General features: G+C 44.0%; 1 protein-coding gene across 7 annotated transcripts in view; it reads left to right on the forward strand.

Annotated features, from left to right (window-relative positions):
• The window catches only part of cast (calpastatin), a 206,002-nt gene that overhangs the window by 16,724 nt on the left and 169,453 nt on the right, over positions 1-19,825 (forward strand). For all 7 annotated transcript variants that reach the window (XM_063068584.1, XM_063068580.1, XM_063068585.1 and 4 more), the window contains exon 2: positions 11,123-11,188. In XM_063068584.1, the coding sequence (XP_062924654.1) occupies positions 11,123-11,188 (66 nt within the window). The remainder of the gene's footprint in view (positions 1-11,122; positions 11,189-19,825) is intronic.

The raw sequence follows: 19,825 nt of genomic DNA on the forward strand, positions 1-19,825 counted from the left end.
GCTCTCACTCCATCCTCCCGCCACCCCACTAGGAATAGGGTTCCCCGGTCCTCACCTACCACCCCACCAGCCTCCGGGTCCAACATATTATTCTCCGTAACTTCCGCCACCTCCAACGGGATCCCACCACTAAGCACATCTTTCCCTCCCCCCCTCTCTCTGCATTCCGCAGGGATCGCTCCCTACGCAACTCCCTTGTCCATTCGTCCCCCCCATCCCTCCCCACTGATCTCCCTCCTGGCACTTATCCGTGTAAGCGGAACAAGTGCTACACATGCCCTTACACTTCCTCCCTTACCACCATTCAGGGCCCCAAACAGTCCTTCCAGGTGAGGCAACACTTCACCTGTGAGTCGACTGGGGTGATATACTGCGTCCGGTTTTCCCGATGTGGCCTTTCATATATTGGCAAGACCTGACGCAGACTGGGAGACCGCTTTGCTGAACATCTACGCTCTGTCCGCCAGAGAAAGCAGGATCTCCCAGTGGCCACACATTTTAATTCCACATCCCATTCCCATTCTGACATGTCTATCCACGGCCTCCTCTACTGTAAAGATGAAGCCACACTCAGGTTGGAGGAACAACACCTTATATTCCGTCTGGGTAGCCTCCAACCTGGTGGCATGAACATCGACTTCTCTAACTTCCGCTAAGGCCCCACCTCCCCCTCGTACCCCATCTGTTACTCATTTTTATGCACACATTCTTTCTCTCGCTCTCCTTTTTCTCCCTCTGTCCCTCCTAATATACCTCTTGCCCATCCTCTGGGTCCCCCCCCTTGTCTTTCTTCCCGGACCTCCTGTCCCATGATCCTCTCGTATCCCCTTTTGCCAATCACCTGTCCAGCTCTCGGCTCTATCCCTCCCCCTCCTGTCTTCTCCTATCATTTTGGATCTCCCCCTCCCCCTCCAACTTTCAAATCCCTTACTCACTCTTCCTTCAGTTCGTCCTGACGAAGGGTCTCGGCCTGAAACGTCGACTGTACCTCTTCCTATAGATGCTGCCTGGCCTGCTGCGTTCACCAGCAACTTTGATGTGTGTTTTTTGTTTTTTTCTTTTGTCTTTATGACCATGATTGTTCTTGGCAAATTTTTCTACAGAAGTGATTTGCCGCCTTCTGGGAAGTGTCTTTACTAGACAGGTGACCCCCCCCCCCCCAATTCTTCAGAGATTGTCTTCTTGGTGTCAGTGGTTGGATAACCAGGACTTGCGGTGTGTACCAGCTGCTCATACGAACATCCACCACCTGCTCCTGTGGCTTCACGTGACCCTGATGCTAAGCAGGTTACACCTTGCACAGGGGTGACCTGCAGACTAGTGGAGGGAAGGAGTGCCTTACACCTCCTTTGCCAGAGATCTATGTCTACCTTGCCACCCAACAAAGTAGTATGTAGTAATATATACGCAAACATGAGGAAATCTGTAGATCCTGGAATTTCAAGCAACACACATAAAAATTGCTGGTGAACGCAGCAGGCCAGGCAGCCTCTATAGGAAGAGGTACCGTCGACGTTTCAGGCCGAGACCCTTCGTCAGGATTAACTGAAAGAAGAGATTTGAAAGTGGGAGGGGGAGGGGGAGATCCAAAATGATAGGAGAAGACAGGAGGGGGAAGGGATGGAGCTAAGAGCTGGAAAGTTGATTGGCAAAAGGGATATGAGAGGATCATGGGAAGAGTGGGAGGCCTAGGGAGAAAGAAATATATATTTATTTTTTCTCTCTCTCCTTTTTCTCCCTCTGTCCCTCTCACTATACTCCTTGCCCATCCTCTGGGCTTCCCCCCTCCCCCTTTCTTTCTCCCTAGGCCTGCTGCGTTCACCAGCAATTTTTTATGTGTGTTGCTACAGTAATATATACGTACTTTGATAATAAATTTATCCTGAACTTGGAACTTTTTCCAAGTTCTGAAATGCAAGAGGAAATGTCTGGCATATTTATGGACCATGCAGTGCAAGGATACAAACATCAGGTGTCTGTGGCCGTGTTTCAAAGGCCATTTGCTTTTATCAGATACACTGAGGGAGATGTGTGACGAGAGGATAGGAGGATGGAAAGGAGATCTCAAAATCCAAGGCTAATGGGTAGTATTTGGACTACTTCCTCTTATTAATAGAGAGGAATTTTAATTGTCAAATTTTAACCAGTGTGGATAGCTTTGCTCACCCACAGCACTCAGCTGATTGCCAAACACAGATGATGGACTAACTTTCAAGGACTCGACAACTCATGTCCTCAGTATTATTTATTTTTTATATTCGCAGTTTGCCTTTTGCACATTGGTTGCTTGTCAGTCTCTGTGTGTAGTTTTTAGACCATAAGACATAGGAGCAGAATTAGACCATTTGGCCCATCGAGTCTGCTCCACCATTTCATCATGGCTGATTTATTATCCCTCTCAACCCCATTCTCCTGCAACCTCCCTTTAGCCTTTGACGCCCTGCCTAATCAAGAATCTATCAACCGTTTTAAATATACTCATTGACTTGGCCTCCACAGCAGTCTAGTAACTGTTTGTAACCTACAAAGTTCATTGAGATCATCCCTATCACTTGGGTGAATTCTGTTGTTTTGTATCAGTTAAGCCATTGCCTGTGAGAAACTGTACCCCACCCTGCTCGGCCCTTGTACTCCGAACCCCGATGCCCTGCAATTACAGCTCGGGGCATCAGAGTTCAGAGTTCAATTCTGGTGCCATCTGTAAGGAGTATCTGTATGTCCTCCCCAGGGGGTGTGCGTGTTTTTCCTGGGTGCTCTGGTTTCCTCCCACAGTCCTAAGACGTATGGGGTAGAATAATTGGTCATTGTAAATTGTTCCATGATTAGGGTTAGATTAGATTATCATTTAGAAATGCATGCATTAAGAAATGATACAATGTTCCTCCAGAGTGATATCACAAAAAAAAAGGACAAACCAAAGACTAACACTGACAAGACCACATAATTATAACATATAGTTACAGCAGTACAAAGCAATACTATGATTTGATAAAGAGCAGACCATGGGCACGGTAAAAAAAAGTCTCAAAGTTCCGATTGACTCCCGATAGTCTGGATAGCAGGCACCAAAAGGGAGAAACTCTCCCTGCCATAAACCTCCAGGTGCTGACAACCGCAGATGCATTGGAAGCACCCGACCACAGCCGACTCTGAGTCCGTCCGAAAACTTTGAGCCTCCAACACCGAGCACCATCGTCTGCCGAGCGCTTCGACCCCACCCCGGCCACCGAGCAACAAGCAAAGCCAAGGACTTGGGGCCTTCCCCTCCGGAGATTCTGGATCACACAGTAGCAGCGGCGGCGAAGGAGGCATTTCAGAAGTTTCTCCAGATGTTCCTCCGTGCTCTCACGTCTGTCTCCATCAAATCAGGATTGTGCACGGCACCCTACTTGACAGATAACAGATATCATTTCACTGGAGTGGCCGCTGCGCGCTACTTCGCGCCGCCATCTCCTCCTTTTAGTTAATTGGGGTTGTTGGGGTGGCGCGGCTCAAAGTTCAAAATAAATTTATTATTTAAGTACATAAATGCCACCATGTACCCTGAGAATCATTTTCCTGCGGGCATGCTCAGTAAATCCAATAATCATAAAAGGATCAATGGAAGACTACACCATCTGAGCATAAAACCAGTGTGCAAAAGACAACAAACTGCAAATACAAAGAGAAAGTAAAAAATAATACAAAGTCAGACTAAGTAGATGGATGAAATGCACCAACTAGGACAAAATAGAATTATCAGTTCAGAAACAATGGAAACCAAATTTGACACATCAAATACAGGGGTAGGCAACCTTAAGCACAAATGATTTTCTAGCATGCGTTATTCATTAATTTGAGGCAAAACGTAACTAGATGTATTTAAATGGATAATTCCCATATTTCAAGTTTTTATGGCATTTATCTGGCCCACCGTCTGCTCATTGATACGCAATCCGACCCACAGAGGCAAAAAGGTTGCCGACCCCGGTACCAAAATGTCACCAACCCCAGCACAGAATTACCAACAAACACAGAGATAATGAACTTTTGAACTAATAACTGGACAAGCAGGGTGACGCACAATCAAGAAGCAAGCTGGATTAGGGAAGAAAAAGAACGCACACACACGATTGACAAAATGCAGATACCGGAAGTTACAATGGATATGCTGAAAGAGGTTATAAAAATACCCACAACTGGAAAAAGTACTGGAAGTGATAATATTCATAATTATTGGTATAAAAAGTTACTTGTCTTCATTGTACCTATTGCATATCAACAATTTTCTTAAAAAGCCTGAAAAAGTGCCTGAATTTTTTATAGAAGGTAAAACATATCTTTTATCTAAAGGGAAATCAAAAAAGATCCATCAAAGTATCATCCTATTGTGTACAAACTATATAGAAAATCGTAACATCAGGTATCTTGCAGCTGATCACCACTCACTTAGATAACCACAATGTACTTACAGAAGAGCGGAAAGGATGCTGCAAAAGTGTGAAAGGGTGTAAAGAACAACTGGTAATAGATTCCGTAATTCTAAATCAAACCCGGCGGAAAAGCGGAAATCTTTCATGTTGCTATATTGACTGCAAAAGGAATGTGACTCCCATACTCATGGTTATTAGAAGTTCTTAATATGTATATATTAAGTATACACAGTGGACAGACTAGTGGTACAGTTAGAGATTGGTCAGTATGACATTGTGGGCATCACTGAGTCATGGCTGAAAAAAGACCATAGTTGGTAACTTAAAATCAAAGGATATATTTTGTATCGAAACGACAGGCAGGGAGGCATAGGCATTGGTGTGGCTCTGTTGATAAGAGATGGAATTACATCTTTAGAAAGTGGTAACATAAAGTCAGAGAGTGTTGAATCTTTGTGGGTGGAGTTAACAAACTGCAAAACCGTTACGGGAATCATATCCCAAATAGTAGGCAAGATGTGTGGGTGAGGTTGCAAAAGGAGCTGAAAAGGGTATGTAATAAGGGTAATGTCACAATTGTAATGGGGGATTTCAGGACACAAGGGAATAGGGGAAGTCAGGTTGGTGTCGGACTGCAAGAGAGGGAATTTGTTGAATGTCTGCGAGATGGCATTTTAGAGCAGCTTGTGCTTGAGCCTGCGAGGGGAAAGGCCATCTTAGATTGGGTGTTGTGTAAATGTGCAAATAAGGTGCCACACGTGAGGCTGCTGAACAAGGTAAAATCCTACGGTGTTACAGAAAAGATACTGGCATAGATAGAGAAATAGCTGACAGGCTGGAGGCAACGAGTGGGAATAAAGGGGGCCTTTTCTGGTTGGCTGCCGGTGACTAGTGGTGTTCCACAGGGATCAGTATTATACGAATATTATAAGTTTGTGGATTATATGAAGGTAGGTGGAGGGGTAGGTAGTGCTGAGCAAGCAATGCGATTTCAGCGAGACTTAGACAATTTGGAAGAATGGGCAAAACCGTGCCAGATGGAATACAGTGTATGATAATGCATTTTGGTAAAAAGGAACAATAGTGCAGACTGGGGAGAAAATTCAAACATCAGAGTTGCAGAGGGACTTAGGAGTCCTCGTGTAATCCTCCCAGAAGGTTAATTCACAGCTTGAGGCTATGGTGAAGAAGGCAAATGCAACATTGGCATTTATTTCAAGGGAAAAAGAATATAAAAGCAAGGAGATAATGCTGAGGCTTTATAAGACACTAGTCAGGCTGCACTTGGAGTATTGCCAACAGTTTTGGGCCCCATATCTCAGAAAGGGTGTGTTGACATTTTAGAGAGTCCAGAGGAGGATTGCAAGGATGATTCTGGGAATGAAGGGGTTAACATATGAGGAGAGTTTGGCAGCTTTGGGCCTCTACTTACTGGAATTTAGAAGAATGTGGGGATCTCATTGAAACCGATCTAATGTTGAAAGGACTAGATAAGGTGGATGCAGAGAGGATGCTTCTTGTGGTGGAGGTATCCAGAACTAGAGGGCACAGCTTCAAAATTGAGAGGCGACCTTTTAGAACAGAGATAAGGAAGATTTTTTTTAGCTAGAAGATGGTGAATCTTTGGAATGTTATGCCACAGACTGCAGTTGAGGCCAAGTTCATGGGTATAGTTAAAGAGGAATTTGATAGTTTCTTGATTGGTAATAGCATCAAAGCTTATGGTGAGAAGGCAGGTATGTGAGGTTGAGTGGGATCTGGTATCAGCCTCGATGGACTGAATGGCCTAATTCTGGTCTTATGGTCTTACTTTCTTATGGAAAGTTCCTAGCAATTGACAAATGAGTCTGCTTGGCTATGCCCATAGCTTAGGTTTTACGAACTTGAGTTGAGAGAAAAAAATAAAGAGTAAATAAATAACAATAAACAGGCAATAAATATTGAGGAAGAGATGAAGAGTCTTTGAAAGTGAGTTTCTAGGTTGTGAAAACAGTTCAATAACAGGACAAGTCAAGTTAAGTTATCCCCTCTGGTTCAAGAGCCTGATGGTTGAGGGGTAGTAACTGCTCCTGAACCTGGTGGCGTGAGTCCTGAGGCTTCTTCCTGGTGGCAACAACGGGAAGAGGGCATGGCCTGAGTGGTGGTGGTCCCTGATGATGGGTGTTGTTTTTGTGCAACAATATTCATGTAGATGTGCTGATTGGTGCTAAGGGCTATACCCGTGATGGACTGGGCCGTATCCACTACATTTTGTCGGATTTTCTGTTCAAGGGCATTGGTGCTTCCATACCAGGCTGTGATGCAGCCACTCTCCACCACACACCTATAGAAGTTTGTCAAAGTTTTAAATGTCATGCTGAATCTTTGCAAACTACTAAGGAATTTAAGGTACTGCCTTTCTTTATAATTGCACCTAAGTGCTGGGCACAGGACAGGTGCTCTGAAGCAATGACACCAAGGAAGTTGAAGTTGCTGACCCCCTCCACCTCAGATCTTATGATGAGGACTGGCCCATGGACATCTGGTTTCCCGCTTCTGAAAAATAATCAATAGTCAGCTCCTTGTCTTGCTGACATTGAGTAAAAGGTTATTGTTGTGGCACCCCGTAGCCGGATTTTCAATCTCTCTCCTATCTGCTGATTCATCATCACCTTTAATTCAGCCAATGACAGTGGTGTCGTCAGCAAACTTGAATATGGCATTGGAGCTGTGCTTAGCCACACAGTCGTAAGTGTAAAGTGAGTAGAGCAGGGCGGTTAAACACTCAGGTTTGTGGTGCACCTGTGCTGATGGAGATTGTAATGGAGATGTTCACTGATAGTGTCCACAAGTTTGGAAATTAAGATCAAATTACATAAAGCGGTATTGAGGCCAAGGTCTTGAAGCTTATTGATTAGTTTTGAGGAGATGATACTGTTGAATGCAGAAATATAGTCAATGAAAAGCATCCTGATGTATGCATCTTTACTGCCCCGATGTTCGAAGGTTGAGTAAAGAGCCAATGAGATGGCATCTGTTGTGGACTTGTTGCTCTGCTAGGCAAATTGGAGCAGATCCAAGTCACTTCTCAGAAAGGAGTTGATATGTTTCATCAGCAGCTTCTCAAAATAATACATCACTGTGGATGTAAGGGTGACTGGATGCTCATCACTGAGGCAGGTTATCACATTCTTCTTAGGCACCGGTATAACTGAAGCCTGCTTGAAGCAGGTGGGTACCTCAGACTGCCAAAGTGAGAGGTTAAAGATATTAGTGAATACTGCAGCCAGTTGATCAGCATGGGTCTTTAGTACTTGGTGAGGTACCCCATCTTGGCCGCATCCTTTCCTTGGGTTAACTCTTCTGAAGAGTGCTCTGATGTCAGCCTCCAAGACTGAAATTACAGAGTCACTGGGGGCTGTGGGAGCTTGTGAAGGTGCCTCCCTGTTTTGACAGTCAAAGCAAGCATAGAAGGCATTGCGCTCATCTGAGAGGGAAGCCTTTTGTCACATACAGTGCCTATAAAAAGTATTCACCCCCTTGGAAGTTTTCATATTGTACTATTTTACAACATTGAATCATGATGGATTTAATTTGGCTCTTTTGACACCGATCAACAGAGGAAAAAAAGACTTTCATGTAAGGTGAAAATAGATCTCTACAAAGTGATCTAAATTAATTACAAATATAAAACACAGAATAATTGATTGCATAAGTATTCACCCTCTTTACAATGACACACCACATTATCACTGGTGCAGCCAATTGGTTTTAGAAGTCATATAATTAGTTAAATGGAGATCACCTGTGTACAGTTGAGGTGTTCCAACTGATTGTAGTAAAAATACACCTGTATCTAGAAGGTCTAACTGCTGGTGAGTCAGTATCCTGGCAAAAACTACACCATGAAGACAAAAGAACACTCCAAGCAACTTATTGAAAAGCACAAGTCAGGAGATGGATACAAGAAAACTTCCAAGTCACTGAATATCCCTTGGAGTACACTTAAGTCAATCATCAAGAAATGGAAAGGAAACAGCACCTCTGTAAATCTGCCTAGAGCAGGCCATCCTCAAAAACTGAGTGACCATACAAGAAGGAGACTATTGCAGGAGGCCACCAAGAGACCTATCACAAATCTGGAGGAGTTACAAGCTTCAGTTGCTGAGATGAGAGAGACTGCACATACAACAACTGTTGCCTGGGTGCTTCACCAGTCATTAGCTTTACGGGAGAGTGGCAAAGGGAAAGTTACTTTTGAAAAAAAAACCCACATGAAATCTTGGCTAGAGTTTGTCAGAAGGCTTGTGGGAAACTCTGAATTTAGCTAGAAGGTTCTACAGTCTGCTGAAACCAAAATTGAGCTTTTTGACCATCAGACTAGATGCTGTGTTTGGTGAAAGCCTAACACTGCACATCATCAAAAACATACCACCCCTACAGTGAAGCATGGTGGTGGCTGCATCATGCTGTGGGGATGCTTCACTGCAGCAGACCTGGAAGGCTTGTGAAGGTAGAGGGTAAAATGAATTCAGCAAAATACAGGGAAATCTTTAGGAAAACCTGATGCAGTCTGCAAGAGAACTGCGACTTGGGAGAAGGTTTGTTTTCCAGCAAGACAATGACTCCAAGCATAAAGCAAAGCTATGCAGGAATGGCTTAAAAACAAAGTTAATGTTCTGGAATGGCCAAGTTAGAGTCCAGATCTCAATCCTATTGAGAATTTGTGGCTGGATTTGAAAAGGTCTGTTCACTCTTGATCCCCATGCAATCTGACAGAGCTTGAGCAGTTTTGTAAAGAAGAATAGGGAAAAATTGCAGTGTCCAAATATGCAAAGCTGATAGAGACCTATCCACACAGACTTGAGGCTGTAATTGCTGCCAAAGGTGCATCTACTAAATATTGACTTGAAGGGGGTGCATAATTATGCAATCAATTATTTTGTGTTTAATAATTGTAAGAAATTTAGAACAATTTGTAGAGATTTATTTCCACTTTGACACGAAGGAGTCCAAATTAAATCCACTGTGATTCGATGTTGTAAAACATTAAAACATGAAAACTTCCAAGGGTGGTGAATACTTTTTATAGGCACTGTATATCGCTTGGTTTTACTTTGTAAGAGGTGATAGCATTCAAGCCCTGCCGTAGTCGTTGAGCATCCCTCGGAGGTTCAGGTTTGGTCTGGAATTGCCACTTTGCACATGTGATTGCTTTTCTGGAGATCCTGTATTTAACATGGTCACCAGACCCAAATGACACTGATTTGGCCCTTGGCTGATTGTGGATCTCATGGTTCAACTAGGGCTTCTGGTTGGGGAAGACTCTGAATGATTTTGTGGGACACACTCCTCTGTGATTGTCCCCATGACAACCATGGTGTATTCGTTCAGATCCTCTGATGACTCGTTGAACACGTCCCAGTTTACAGACTTAAAGCAATTCAGTAGAAGCTCCTCTTCCTCCCATGAGCACCTGTTTGTTGTCCTTATCTCTGGAGCCTTGCCCTTTAGCCTCTGCCTGTATGCAGTTAGGAGAAGTACAGCCAAGTGATGAGATTTCCTGAAATGCAGTCTAGACATTGAATGCTAGGTATTCTTAATTGTGGTCGAATGTGTTGGGACCCCTGGTATTGAAGGTGATGATAATTCTTCAGTACACCATTTCGAATGTAGAACATTACAGCACAGTATAGCCCCTTTAGCTCACAATGATGTGTCGACCTTTAAAGTCACTCTAAAATCATTCTGTGTCTCCCTCCCACACAGCCTTCCATTTTCTGTCATTCATGTGCCTATTTATGAGTTTCTTCAATGTTCCTAGTGTATCTGCCTCTATCACCAACCCTGACAGCACGTTCTACACTCTTACCACTTACTGTCTAAAAAATCTTACCTCTGATATCCAACCCCCGCCCCCATACTTTCCTCCAATCACCTTAAAATGATAGCCCATCACGTTAGCCATTTCCAGTCTGGGAAAAAGTCTCTGGCTGTCCACTCGATCTATGCCTCATCACCTTGCATCTCTCTATCAAGCCACCTCTCATCCTCCCTCACTCCAAAAAGAACGTTCCTAGCACAATGCAAAACAGAACTTCACACAGCATCAAGACTTCTGACTGGTGCAAAGAGTTAAAAGGCCTTGTGAGGTGAAATGAAATCTCATATCCCAAATTCCTCTGTATCAAAAATCACTAAATTAAGCAACACGGGCAAAAAGTATTATGCCAACTCCTGGAGAGACAAGTTCTAGTCCTCGATTAAGTCACGGTAGCATAGCGATTGGCACAACACTCTCACAGTGGAGTGTAGAGATCAATCCCAGGATCCTCCCAAGGGAGTTTGTACAGCACATTATCCCTGTGGGATATGTGGGTTTCCTCTGGGTGATACAGTTTCCTTCCCAGTTCACAGATGTACCGGTTGGTAGGTTAATTGGTCATTGTAAGTTATCCAGTAATTAGGCTGGGATTATATCAGGGGTTGCTGGTGGCAGAGCTCAAAGGACTGAAAGGGCTACTCCACGCTGTATCTCTAAATAAATAAATAAAATCCTTTTCCTATAGACCTGTATAGTTTTCCTTTTCAATTATTTGTATAATTTAATCTATGTTTTTAAAGAATTATTTTAAAGGCTATAAAACAAATCTCTTGAGTTGTATATTGTGAGCACATATGTACTTAGATAATAAATTTACTTTGAACTTTATGGTTTGTTTTTCCAAAAGGAGGGAACTAAGTCTGATTCGGCTAAATCAAAACCAGGAGCCAGCATGACCACGCGATCATCTGAGGTAAGGGAACCAATAAACTTTAGAGTCCTGCGTCACAGATGGATGGGATTGCAAGGAGGGATTTTGGCATATTGACTGTCATAAATCAGAGCACTGAACACAGGAGTGGGATTTTGTGTTGAAGTTGTATACGATGTTGGTGAGGCCGAATTCGGAGTACTGTGTGCAGTTCAAGTCAGCTACCTACAGGAAGGATATCAATAAGATTGACGAGTGCAGGGAAGATCTCTGGGGAGGTCGCTGTGTCTTGAGGACCTGTGTTGTAGGGAAAAGTTGAATAGGTGGGGGTTTTATTCCCTGGAGTGCAGGAGAATGAAGGGAGACCTTGTTGTGTTATACACAATTGAGGGGTATAGATAGTGTAAATACAAGCAGGCTTTTTTCCCTGAGGTTGGGTGAGATTAGAACTAGAGGTCATAGTTTAAGGGGAAAAATTTAAGGAGAAACTAAGGGGCAATTTCTTCACTTAGAGATTTTTTATTTATTGAGATACAGCATGAAATAGGCCCTTCTGGTCCTTCGAAGCATGCCACCCAGAAACCTCTGATTTAACCCCGGCCTGTTCACAGGCAGTTTACAATGACCAATGAACCTACCAGCCAGTGCGCCTTTGGACTTTGGGGGGGAAAAACTGAGCACCCGGAGGAAAGCCACATGATCACATGGGGAACGTGCAGACTCCTTGCAGGCAGCGGTGGGAAGCGGTGTGAGTGTGGACTAAGCAGAAGCGGCGGATGTGGGTTTAGTTGCAGCATCTCAGAGAAGTTTGGATAGGTACATCGATGAGAGGAGTACGGAGAGCTAGGGTCCAGATCCGGGTAGATGGGACTAGGCAGGAAACGAGCTTGGCGTGGACTAGATGGGCCCACGACCCTGTTTCTGTGCTGTAGTACTCTGTCTCTCTCTAGCAGATATACTAGGAAGTGAAGGCAAAATGTTTAACTGGAACACTAGAAGGTGAGTGTTCAGGTTCCCAGTGTTTCATGCACAGAGTGGGGAACCAGCTGGACTGAAATAAAATTTGATGCACTGGAAGTACTCAACTGTTCAGTCAGCGTGTGTGGGGGAGAGAAAATGTGGTTAATGCTTAAATTTGGTGATCAGTTTGAAAGAGTTGAATTGATGAGAAATATTGGCTCTCCTTCTCTCTCCACTGACCTAGTACCTAGTATGACCTTTTTTCCATGTTCTGTTTTTATTTCAGAACCCTTTATACTTTGTTTTCGTGTGATTGAAATGCAAAGTACTTATTTAACATGATCTTATAAAATTTGAAGTTTTTATTCTGTATTGAGACTCTGAAATGTTTGAAATCTGTTTAAAAAAAACTGTCTACCATTGGAGAAAGTAGTTTAATTTTGCAAGTGTGGTTGAGTAATTTTTTAAAGTGATTACTTTGATATTAATGATGCATGTGCATTTGTTATCTTAATGATGCATGTGCACACGTTCTACTAAACGTGTCTGGTCCAGTTTGTGAAGTTTGTGAAAAGAGGTTATGTACTTTTTGTGATGAGAGGGTGTCCCTGTAGCATTACGCATTTAAAATATTAAAGACTGTCTCATCAAAAATAGTCGAGCTTTGAGGAAGAGTGATTCTCAGTACCTCTTTAGGAGACATCAGATGGATTGATGAAGATCCAGGAATTAGGACTTGACTGGATAACTTAAAGTTAACACCGGCAGCATAGAGGTTAGCACAATCGCCTCACAACATTGGCGATCACCAGTCAGTGTACAGTTCCAGTTGGTACCTCTCCCTTCGACTGTATGGGTTCCCTCGAGTTCCCTCCGGTTCCCTCACACTTTAGGGTTAGGTTAGTAAGTTGTGGGCATGCTCTGTGGTGCTGGAAGCTTGACGACACTCGTTCCCAGCACAATCCTTGGATTGTGTTGGTTGTTGGCACAAAAGGATGCATCACTGTATATCCTGATATAAATGTGACAATAAAGCTAATCTCTTTATCTGATGTGCCACCAGTGATACAGTCTACAACAAGTATGCGTGAGAACGTATTTCATTTCCATTGAGGCAATCCAAAGTGACTTTGATATCATGAAAGGAATGCTCTATGTGTGTTTCCTTTCTTTAACTGTATTGAGAAATTTTAAAAAATCTGTTTATGTTGGGTTAAATTTATTTTAACCTTCAGACTTTTAGCAGCACCATTAAATACATTGAAAATAAAAGGCAGCTAAAATGAAAAAAGCAGGAGATGTTGGAAATGTACAGCGGATCATTCTGAATCTTTGAGAAGCAGAAGAGAGATGAATTCATTTTACAATAGCATGGGTAGCACAATGTAAAACAATAACAGGGTGCAAAATAAAGTATTGCAATTACAGATATAGTGCAGGGAGACAATAAGTTGCAAGATCATGATAAGTTAGATTGTGAGGACAAGAGTCCACCTTGACAACTGCGCTGCTCCAAATGGCATTTACATGAGGTCATTCTTACCCTCTGGTATCAGGCTGTAAAATGAGTCAGCCTAGAGCCAGGGAAGTGATCTTTCAATCTTCGATTTATAAATCTTGTACATCCTATTTTTAAGGTAACTTATTTTTATTCTTTCTTACTTCTCTTCTACTGTTTGTATATCTGTGCACTTGTAATGCAATTTCCTTTGGGATCAAAAGTGTATCTATCTATCTGTCATATTAGGGAACTATTTAATAGTCTTAACGATGGGAAATAAGTTGTCTTTGAGCCTGATGATTGTGCTTTCTGGCTGTTGGTTCCTCTGCCTGATGGAAGGGGGGAGAAGAGCGAATGTCTGGTGTAGGTGAGGTCTTTGGTAATGCTGACTGCTTTATAGTTCAGAGTAAATTTTATTACCAAAGTACCTATATGTCACCACATACAGCCCTGTGATTCATTTTCCTACAGGCATACTCAGCAAGTCTATAGAATAGCTCAAGGAGAAGATCAAGGTGGCTAAAGAGGAATACAGGAGAGAGTTGGAGAGCAGCTTGGGCAGAGTAGCAAACGGGAGCTGTGGAGAGACATGAAGAACATTACTAGCTTCAATCAGCCTGGCTGTAGAGCCTTAGAATGCAGTCGTGAATGGGCTAATGAGTTAAATCAATTCTTCAACAGGTTTAACAATTGTCCTCCTGTTCACACCCCCCTCAGCATACCAATTCAGTTGCTGAGGGACCCAATGCTCCCTCAGTACCAATGCCCCCCTTTCTGCCTCCTCCCCCCTCCAGTTCACATGTGGATGAACAAAACAGGCTATCACTGTCTACATCCCCTCCTTTCCCTGCATCTACCATCCACACCTCCACATACCAACTATCTTCCTGATCTTCACCTCTCGCAGCCCCCTCCTTCCACCAACTCCCCAGTCATCTCGGATTCACCTTCACTACTGAGCAGGTGAGAAGGGCTCTGGGGAAACTCACAATCAGCAAAGCATTGGGACCAGATGGTGTGAACCCCAAGGTCCTGAAGGAGTGCACTGAGCAGGTGTGTGGAGTTCTCCAGTACGTTTTCAGTCTGAGTCTCAGACTGGAAAGGGTCCCGACCGTGTGGGAAACATCAGGTGTGGTCGCAGTACCCAGGAAGGGCCAACCGAAAGTCTTGAATGACGACTGTCCAGTGGCCCTGACCTCACACATCATGAAGACCCTAGAGAGGCTGGTCCTGGTTCACCTCCGTCCCCTGGTCAGATCAGCCCTCGAGAGGAGGGTAGGAGAAGATGGCAACATGACGCAGTGCGCGCGGCAGCTCCGAATTGATATCGTATTTGTTAAATAGGGGCCGTGCACAATCCTGATTTGATGGAGACGGACGTGAGAAGCATGGAGGAACATCTGGAGAAACTTCTGAAATGCCCTGCTTCGCTGCTGCTGCTACTGTGCGATCGAGAATCTCCGGAGGGGAAGGCCCCAAATCCTTGGCTTTGCCTATTGCCGGGGCTGGGGTCGAAGCGCTCGGCAGAGATGGTGCTCGGTGTCGGAGGGCTGGTCGGAGGCTCAAAGTTTTCGGACGGACTCAGAGTCGGACTGTGGTCGGGTGCTTCCAGAGTGCTGCATCAGCAAGTTTGCGGCGCTGGAAGCTCATGGCAGGGAGAGTTTCTCCCTTCAACCGTCTGCGTGAGATGATGGGACTTTCGAGAGACTTTGAGACTTTTTTTTACCGTGCCCATGGTCTGTTCTTTATCAAATTACAGTATTGCTTTGCACTGTTGTAACTATATTTTATAATTATGTGGTTTTTGTCAGCTTTTTAGTCTTGGTTTGTCTTGTGTTTCTGTGATATCATTCTGGAGGAACAAATTGTATCATTTCTTATTGCATGCATCACTAAATGACAATAAAAGAGGACTGCGTGTCCTCATAATCTAATCTAATCTCCTGCAGTTTGGTGTCGACGATGCTGTCATCCACTTGCTGAATAGAGCCTACTGCTATTTGGATAAGCAGAGCAGCACTGTGAGGATCTTGCTTTTTGATCTCTCAAGTGCCTTCAATACCATAGAGCCCTCATTGTTAGGGAAAAGCTCCGTTCAGTGCAAGCTGGCACTTCCATTGTATCCTGGATAATGGACTACCTGACTGGCAGACCACAGTTTTGTGTGGCTTCAGAGCTGTGTGTCAGACATGGCTTTAAGCAGCACTGGGGCCCCACAGAGGACGATATTGGCTCCCTTCCTGTTTACCCTGTATAACCTCGGACTTTAGATACAACACTGAGTCATGTCATCTGCAGAAATTATCTGATGACTCAGCAATAGCTGGGTATATAAAGGGAGGATGGGAGAGTGAATACAGGCCCTGGTGGAGGACTTTGTCAGATGGTGCATATTGAATCATCTGCAGCTCAACATCAGTAAAACAAAGGAGATGGTGATGGACTTTAGGAAAACTAAGCCTGCACTGTTCCTTCTTACTATTGATGGTGAGGATGTGGATGTGGTGAGGATCTACAAGTACCTGGGGCGCACCTAGTTGACAGACTTGAGTGGAGCACCAACACAGAGGCTGTGAACAAGAAGGGCCAGAGTCGCCTGTACTTCCCGAGGAGACTGAGGTCCTTTGGAGTATGCAGGCCTCTCCTTCATATGTTCTACCAGTTTGTTGTCGCCAGTACAATCTTCTATGTGGTGATGTGCTGGGACAATGGCGTCAACTTGCGTGATGCCAACAGGCTCAATAAACCGATTAGAAAGGCTGGTTCTGTTATAGGAGGCAAACTGGACACACTGGAGGCTGTGGTAGAAGAAAGGGCCCTGTTGAAAATCCTAGCAACTCTAGACAACGTTTCTCACCTTCTGCATGCCACCTTGGCTGAACAGAGGAGCACTTTTAGTAATAGACTAAGACAACTACGCTGCGTCAAAGAGCCCTATATGAGGTCATCCTTACCCTCAGCCATTAGGCTTTATAATGAGTCAACCTATTGCCGGAGAAGTGACACCCCCACCTCCTGTTAGACTGTTTGAGGTAACTTAATTTTTATTCTTTCTTATTTCTCTTCTAATATTTGTATATTTGCCTATCTGTGCACTTGCAATGTCACTGTGTCGTAATTTTCTTTGGGATCAATAAAGTATCTATCTATGTATCTATCTATCTACCTACCTGTAACAGGATCAATGAAACATCAACCAGAGTGCAGAAGACCACAAAATGTGTAAATGCAAATATAAATGAATAACAATAAAAAACAAGAACCTGAAATAACGAGGTAAAGAGTCCTTAAAGTGAGATCATTGGCTGTGGGAACATCTCAATGGATGGGCGAGTGAGTGTAGTTATCCCTTTACCAACATAGTGAGAAGTGTAGGCAGTGTTCCTTAGGAAGAGGCTGGATTCTGTGATGAGCTGAGCTCTGCCCACAACTCGCTCCCGTTTCTTGCGCTCACAGGCCGAGCAGTTACCACCCCAAGCTGTGATGCGCCGGGACAAGATGCTTTCCATGGTGCGGTGATCAAAGCTGAAGAGGGCCAAACAGGAAAATAGACTTTATATTTTGTAATGTGTAAAGTCCAGTGATCTGTTAGGGTCTCCCTATGACCCTGTGGGTTTCTGGTTGCACTAGATGCCTCCCAGACCCTGAAGATGTGTTGATAGGTTAACTAGATCCCTCCAGATCAGGGTTCCCAATCTGGGGTCCACAGACCCCTCAGTTAATGTTAAGGGTCCATCATATAAAAGGGTTGGGAAGCCATGCTCTAGGAGCTAACCAGTCTATATGGGCTGAATGGCCACCTTCTGCACTGCAACAGGGGAGTATATCACTGTGATAAAGCAAATTTACTTCCATAATGTGGGTGGCCCAAACAATTGTGAAGGTCTGAACATTAGAATGGATAATGCTGGCCATGTCAGGGTTGGGTTGGGTGGGGCTTGTGGTGGCAGGTTGGAAGGTGAGGTGGTTTGGGAGGGGCAAGGGAGGGGCAAGGGTGGGGAGTGTAGGCAGCATTTGGATGTTTCATACAGTATGGAGTAGCCATGAGTTGCTTTTTACACTTAAGCAAAACAGTTTTGTGGAAAAATACAGACCTAATGACTCAGTAATCAGTAGGGACTATGGATTGAGGCCACACTGCTGTCAAGTGCTGGCTGTGATACATAACACACAGCTTAGAGATAGGGTTTAAAATCTGCAGTGAAAGCAGAACAAGGAAAGCAAAGTATTCTGAAGGATTGCTGACCCCAGCCAGCTAAAAATTGATCGCAAATTTAGCCATAATCATTAAAAGTATACATTTACAACAAAAATACATTTATTCATGTTTCATTTGAAAAAAAGTGGATAGATGGCTGGGATTCAACAAAGGGAATATTTTCCATTTCTGGGCAATGATAATTGAAAATCAAGGGTTGGTGGAGAAGAATTGCAAAATCCAGACTGGAAACTCTTGCTTTCATACTAAATGTTAAAACTCTTTTCATTCACGCTCTCCCACCCATTCCACATTGGTTTCCCTCCTCTCACTCCTGTTTTTTTGCCACTCAACTACCCCGTCATTATCGCTGTTTTTTTTTCCCTCTGGCCAACCAACAGCACACCAAACACCTCCCCCCCCCCCCACTATCACCTCACCACTGCTGGGTTTCCCTCAGTCTTCCCCAACTCCCACCTTATTTATTTCACTTTGCCCCTCCCAGCCTCAACCTCAGCCAGTCAGCTTCTGTTTCCCTCCTGTGCCAGTTTCTCTCTCTGCTGGTACCCTGTCCTTGTTCAGCGCAGTTGCTTTTTTGCATCAATGCTCCGTGTGGATTATATGAGAAACTGCTGTGATATCTGATTGCTTGGGTGTGACCTGTAAAAACTTTTTACACAGGACAGTGCAAAAGTCTGAGGCTTGTATACAGTATACATATCTAGGATGCCAAAGACTTTTGCACTGCACTGTAATAATTTTATGTATTGCACTGTACTGCTGCCGCTAAAAAAAAACAAACTTCGTGACATATGTGAGTGCTGATAAACCTGATTCTGATATGGGTCTCTATTGTGGACTGAGAGTGGGAAGGGGGTAGGGAGAGGGGAATCGTGGTTTAAAAAGGGGAAGGGGGAGGGGAGTGGGAAACATCAGAGAGACATTCTGTAATGATCAGTAAAACAATTGTTTGGATCAAATGACCTTGCCCTGAGCTCCAGGCTGCTCCCCTGTCCCTGGCACTCCTTCTCTGCCACTTGTCCTACACCCCTCCTGTAGCATTCCACCACCGCCATTCCTAACATCCTTTGCTCCCACCAGATTTACAGGCTTTCTCTCGGTTCCATGTTGACAAATACAGTACTGTGCAAAAGTCTTAGGTACCACAGCTATATACATGTGCCTAAGACTTTTGCACAACACTGTGGATGGCCGCAACATGAAATCATTCGTCAAATCTGAAAATGTTGGCAATGAGCCAATCATATCAGAACTCAACATGTGAAAAACAAGGTAATTGCTTGCAGTCTCCTGTCATTACAGGGCTAGTATGCGTCTCGGACAAAGTAGTGGGCAGGCAAAATCATTGTGGACACTACCCCACCCTGCAAACTATTTCTTTCGAAGTCTCCCTTCTGGAAAGCACTACAGAGCTATTGAAACAAAAATCTCACACCATTTTAGAAGTTTCTTCCCTCAGGCAGTTAATCTGATCAATCAATCTAGTTATAGTCATAGTCATAGTCATACTTTATTGATCCCGGGCGAAATTGGTTTTAGTTACAGTTGCACCATAAATAATAAATAGTAATAAAACCATAAATAGTTAAATAGTAATATGTAAATTATGCCAGGAAATAAGTCCAGGACCAGCCTATTGGCTCAGGGTGTCTCACCCTCCAAGGGAGGAGTTGTAAAGTTTGATGGCCACAGGCAGGAATGACTTCCTATGACGCACTGTGCTGCATCTCGGAGGAATGAGTCTCTGGCTGGATGTACTCCTGTGCCCACCCAGTACATTATGTAGTGGATGGGAGACATTGACCAAAATGGCATGCAACTTGGACAGCATCCTCTTTTCAGACACCACCGTGAGAGAGTCCAGTTCCATCCCCACAACGTCACTGGCCTTACGAATAAGTTTGTTGATTCTGTTGGTGTCTGTTACCCTCAGCCTGCTGCCCCAGCACACAACAGCAAACATGATAGCACTGGCCACCACAGACTCATAGAACATCCT

Source organism: Mobula hypostoma, chromosome 16 (assembly GCF_963921235.1).
Source record: "Mobula hypostoma chromosome 16, sMobHyp1.1, whole genome shotgun sequence".
NCBI classification, from domain to species: Eukaryota; Metazoa; Chordata; class Chondrichthyes; order Myliobatiformes; family Myliobatidae; genus Mobula; species Mobula hypostoma.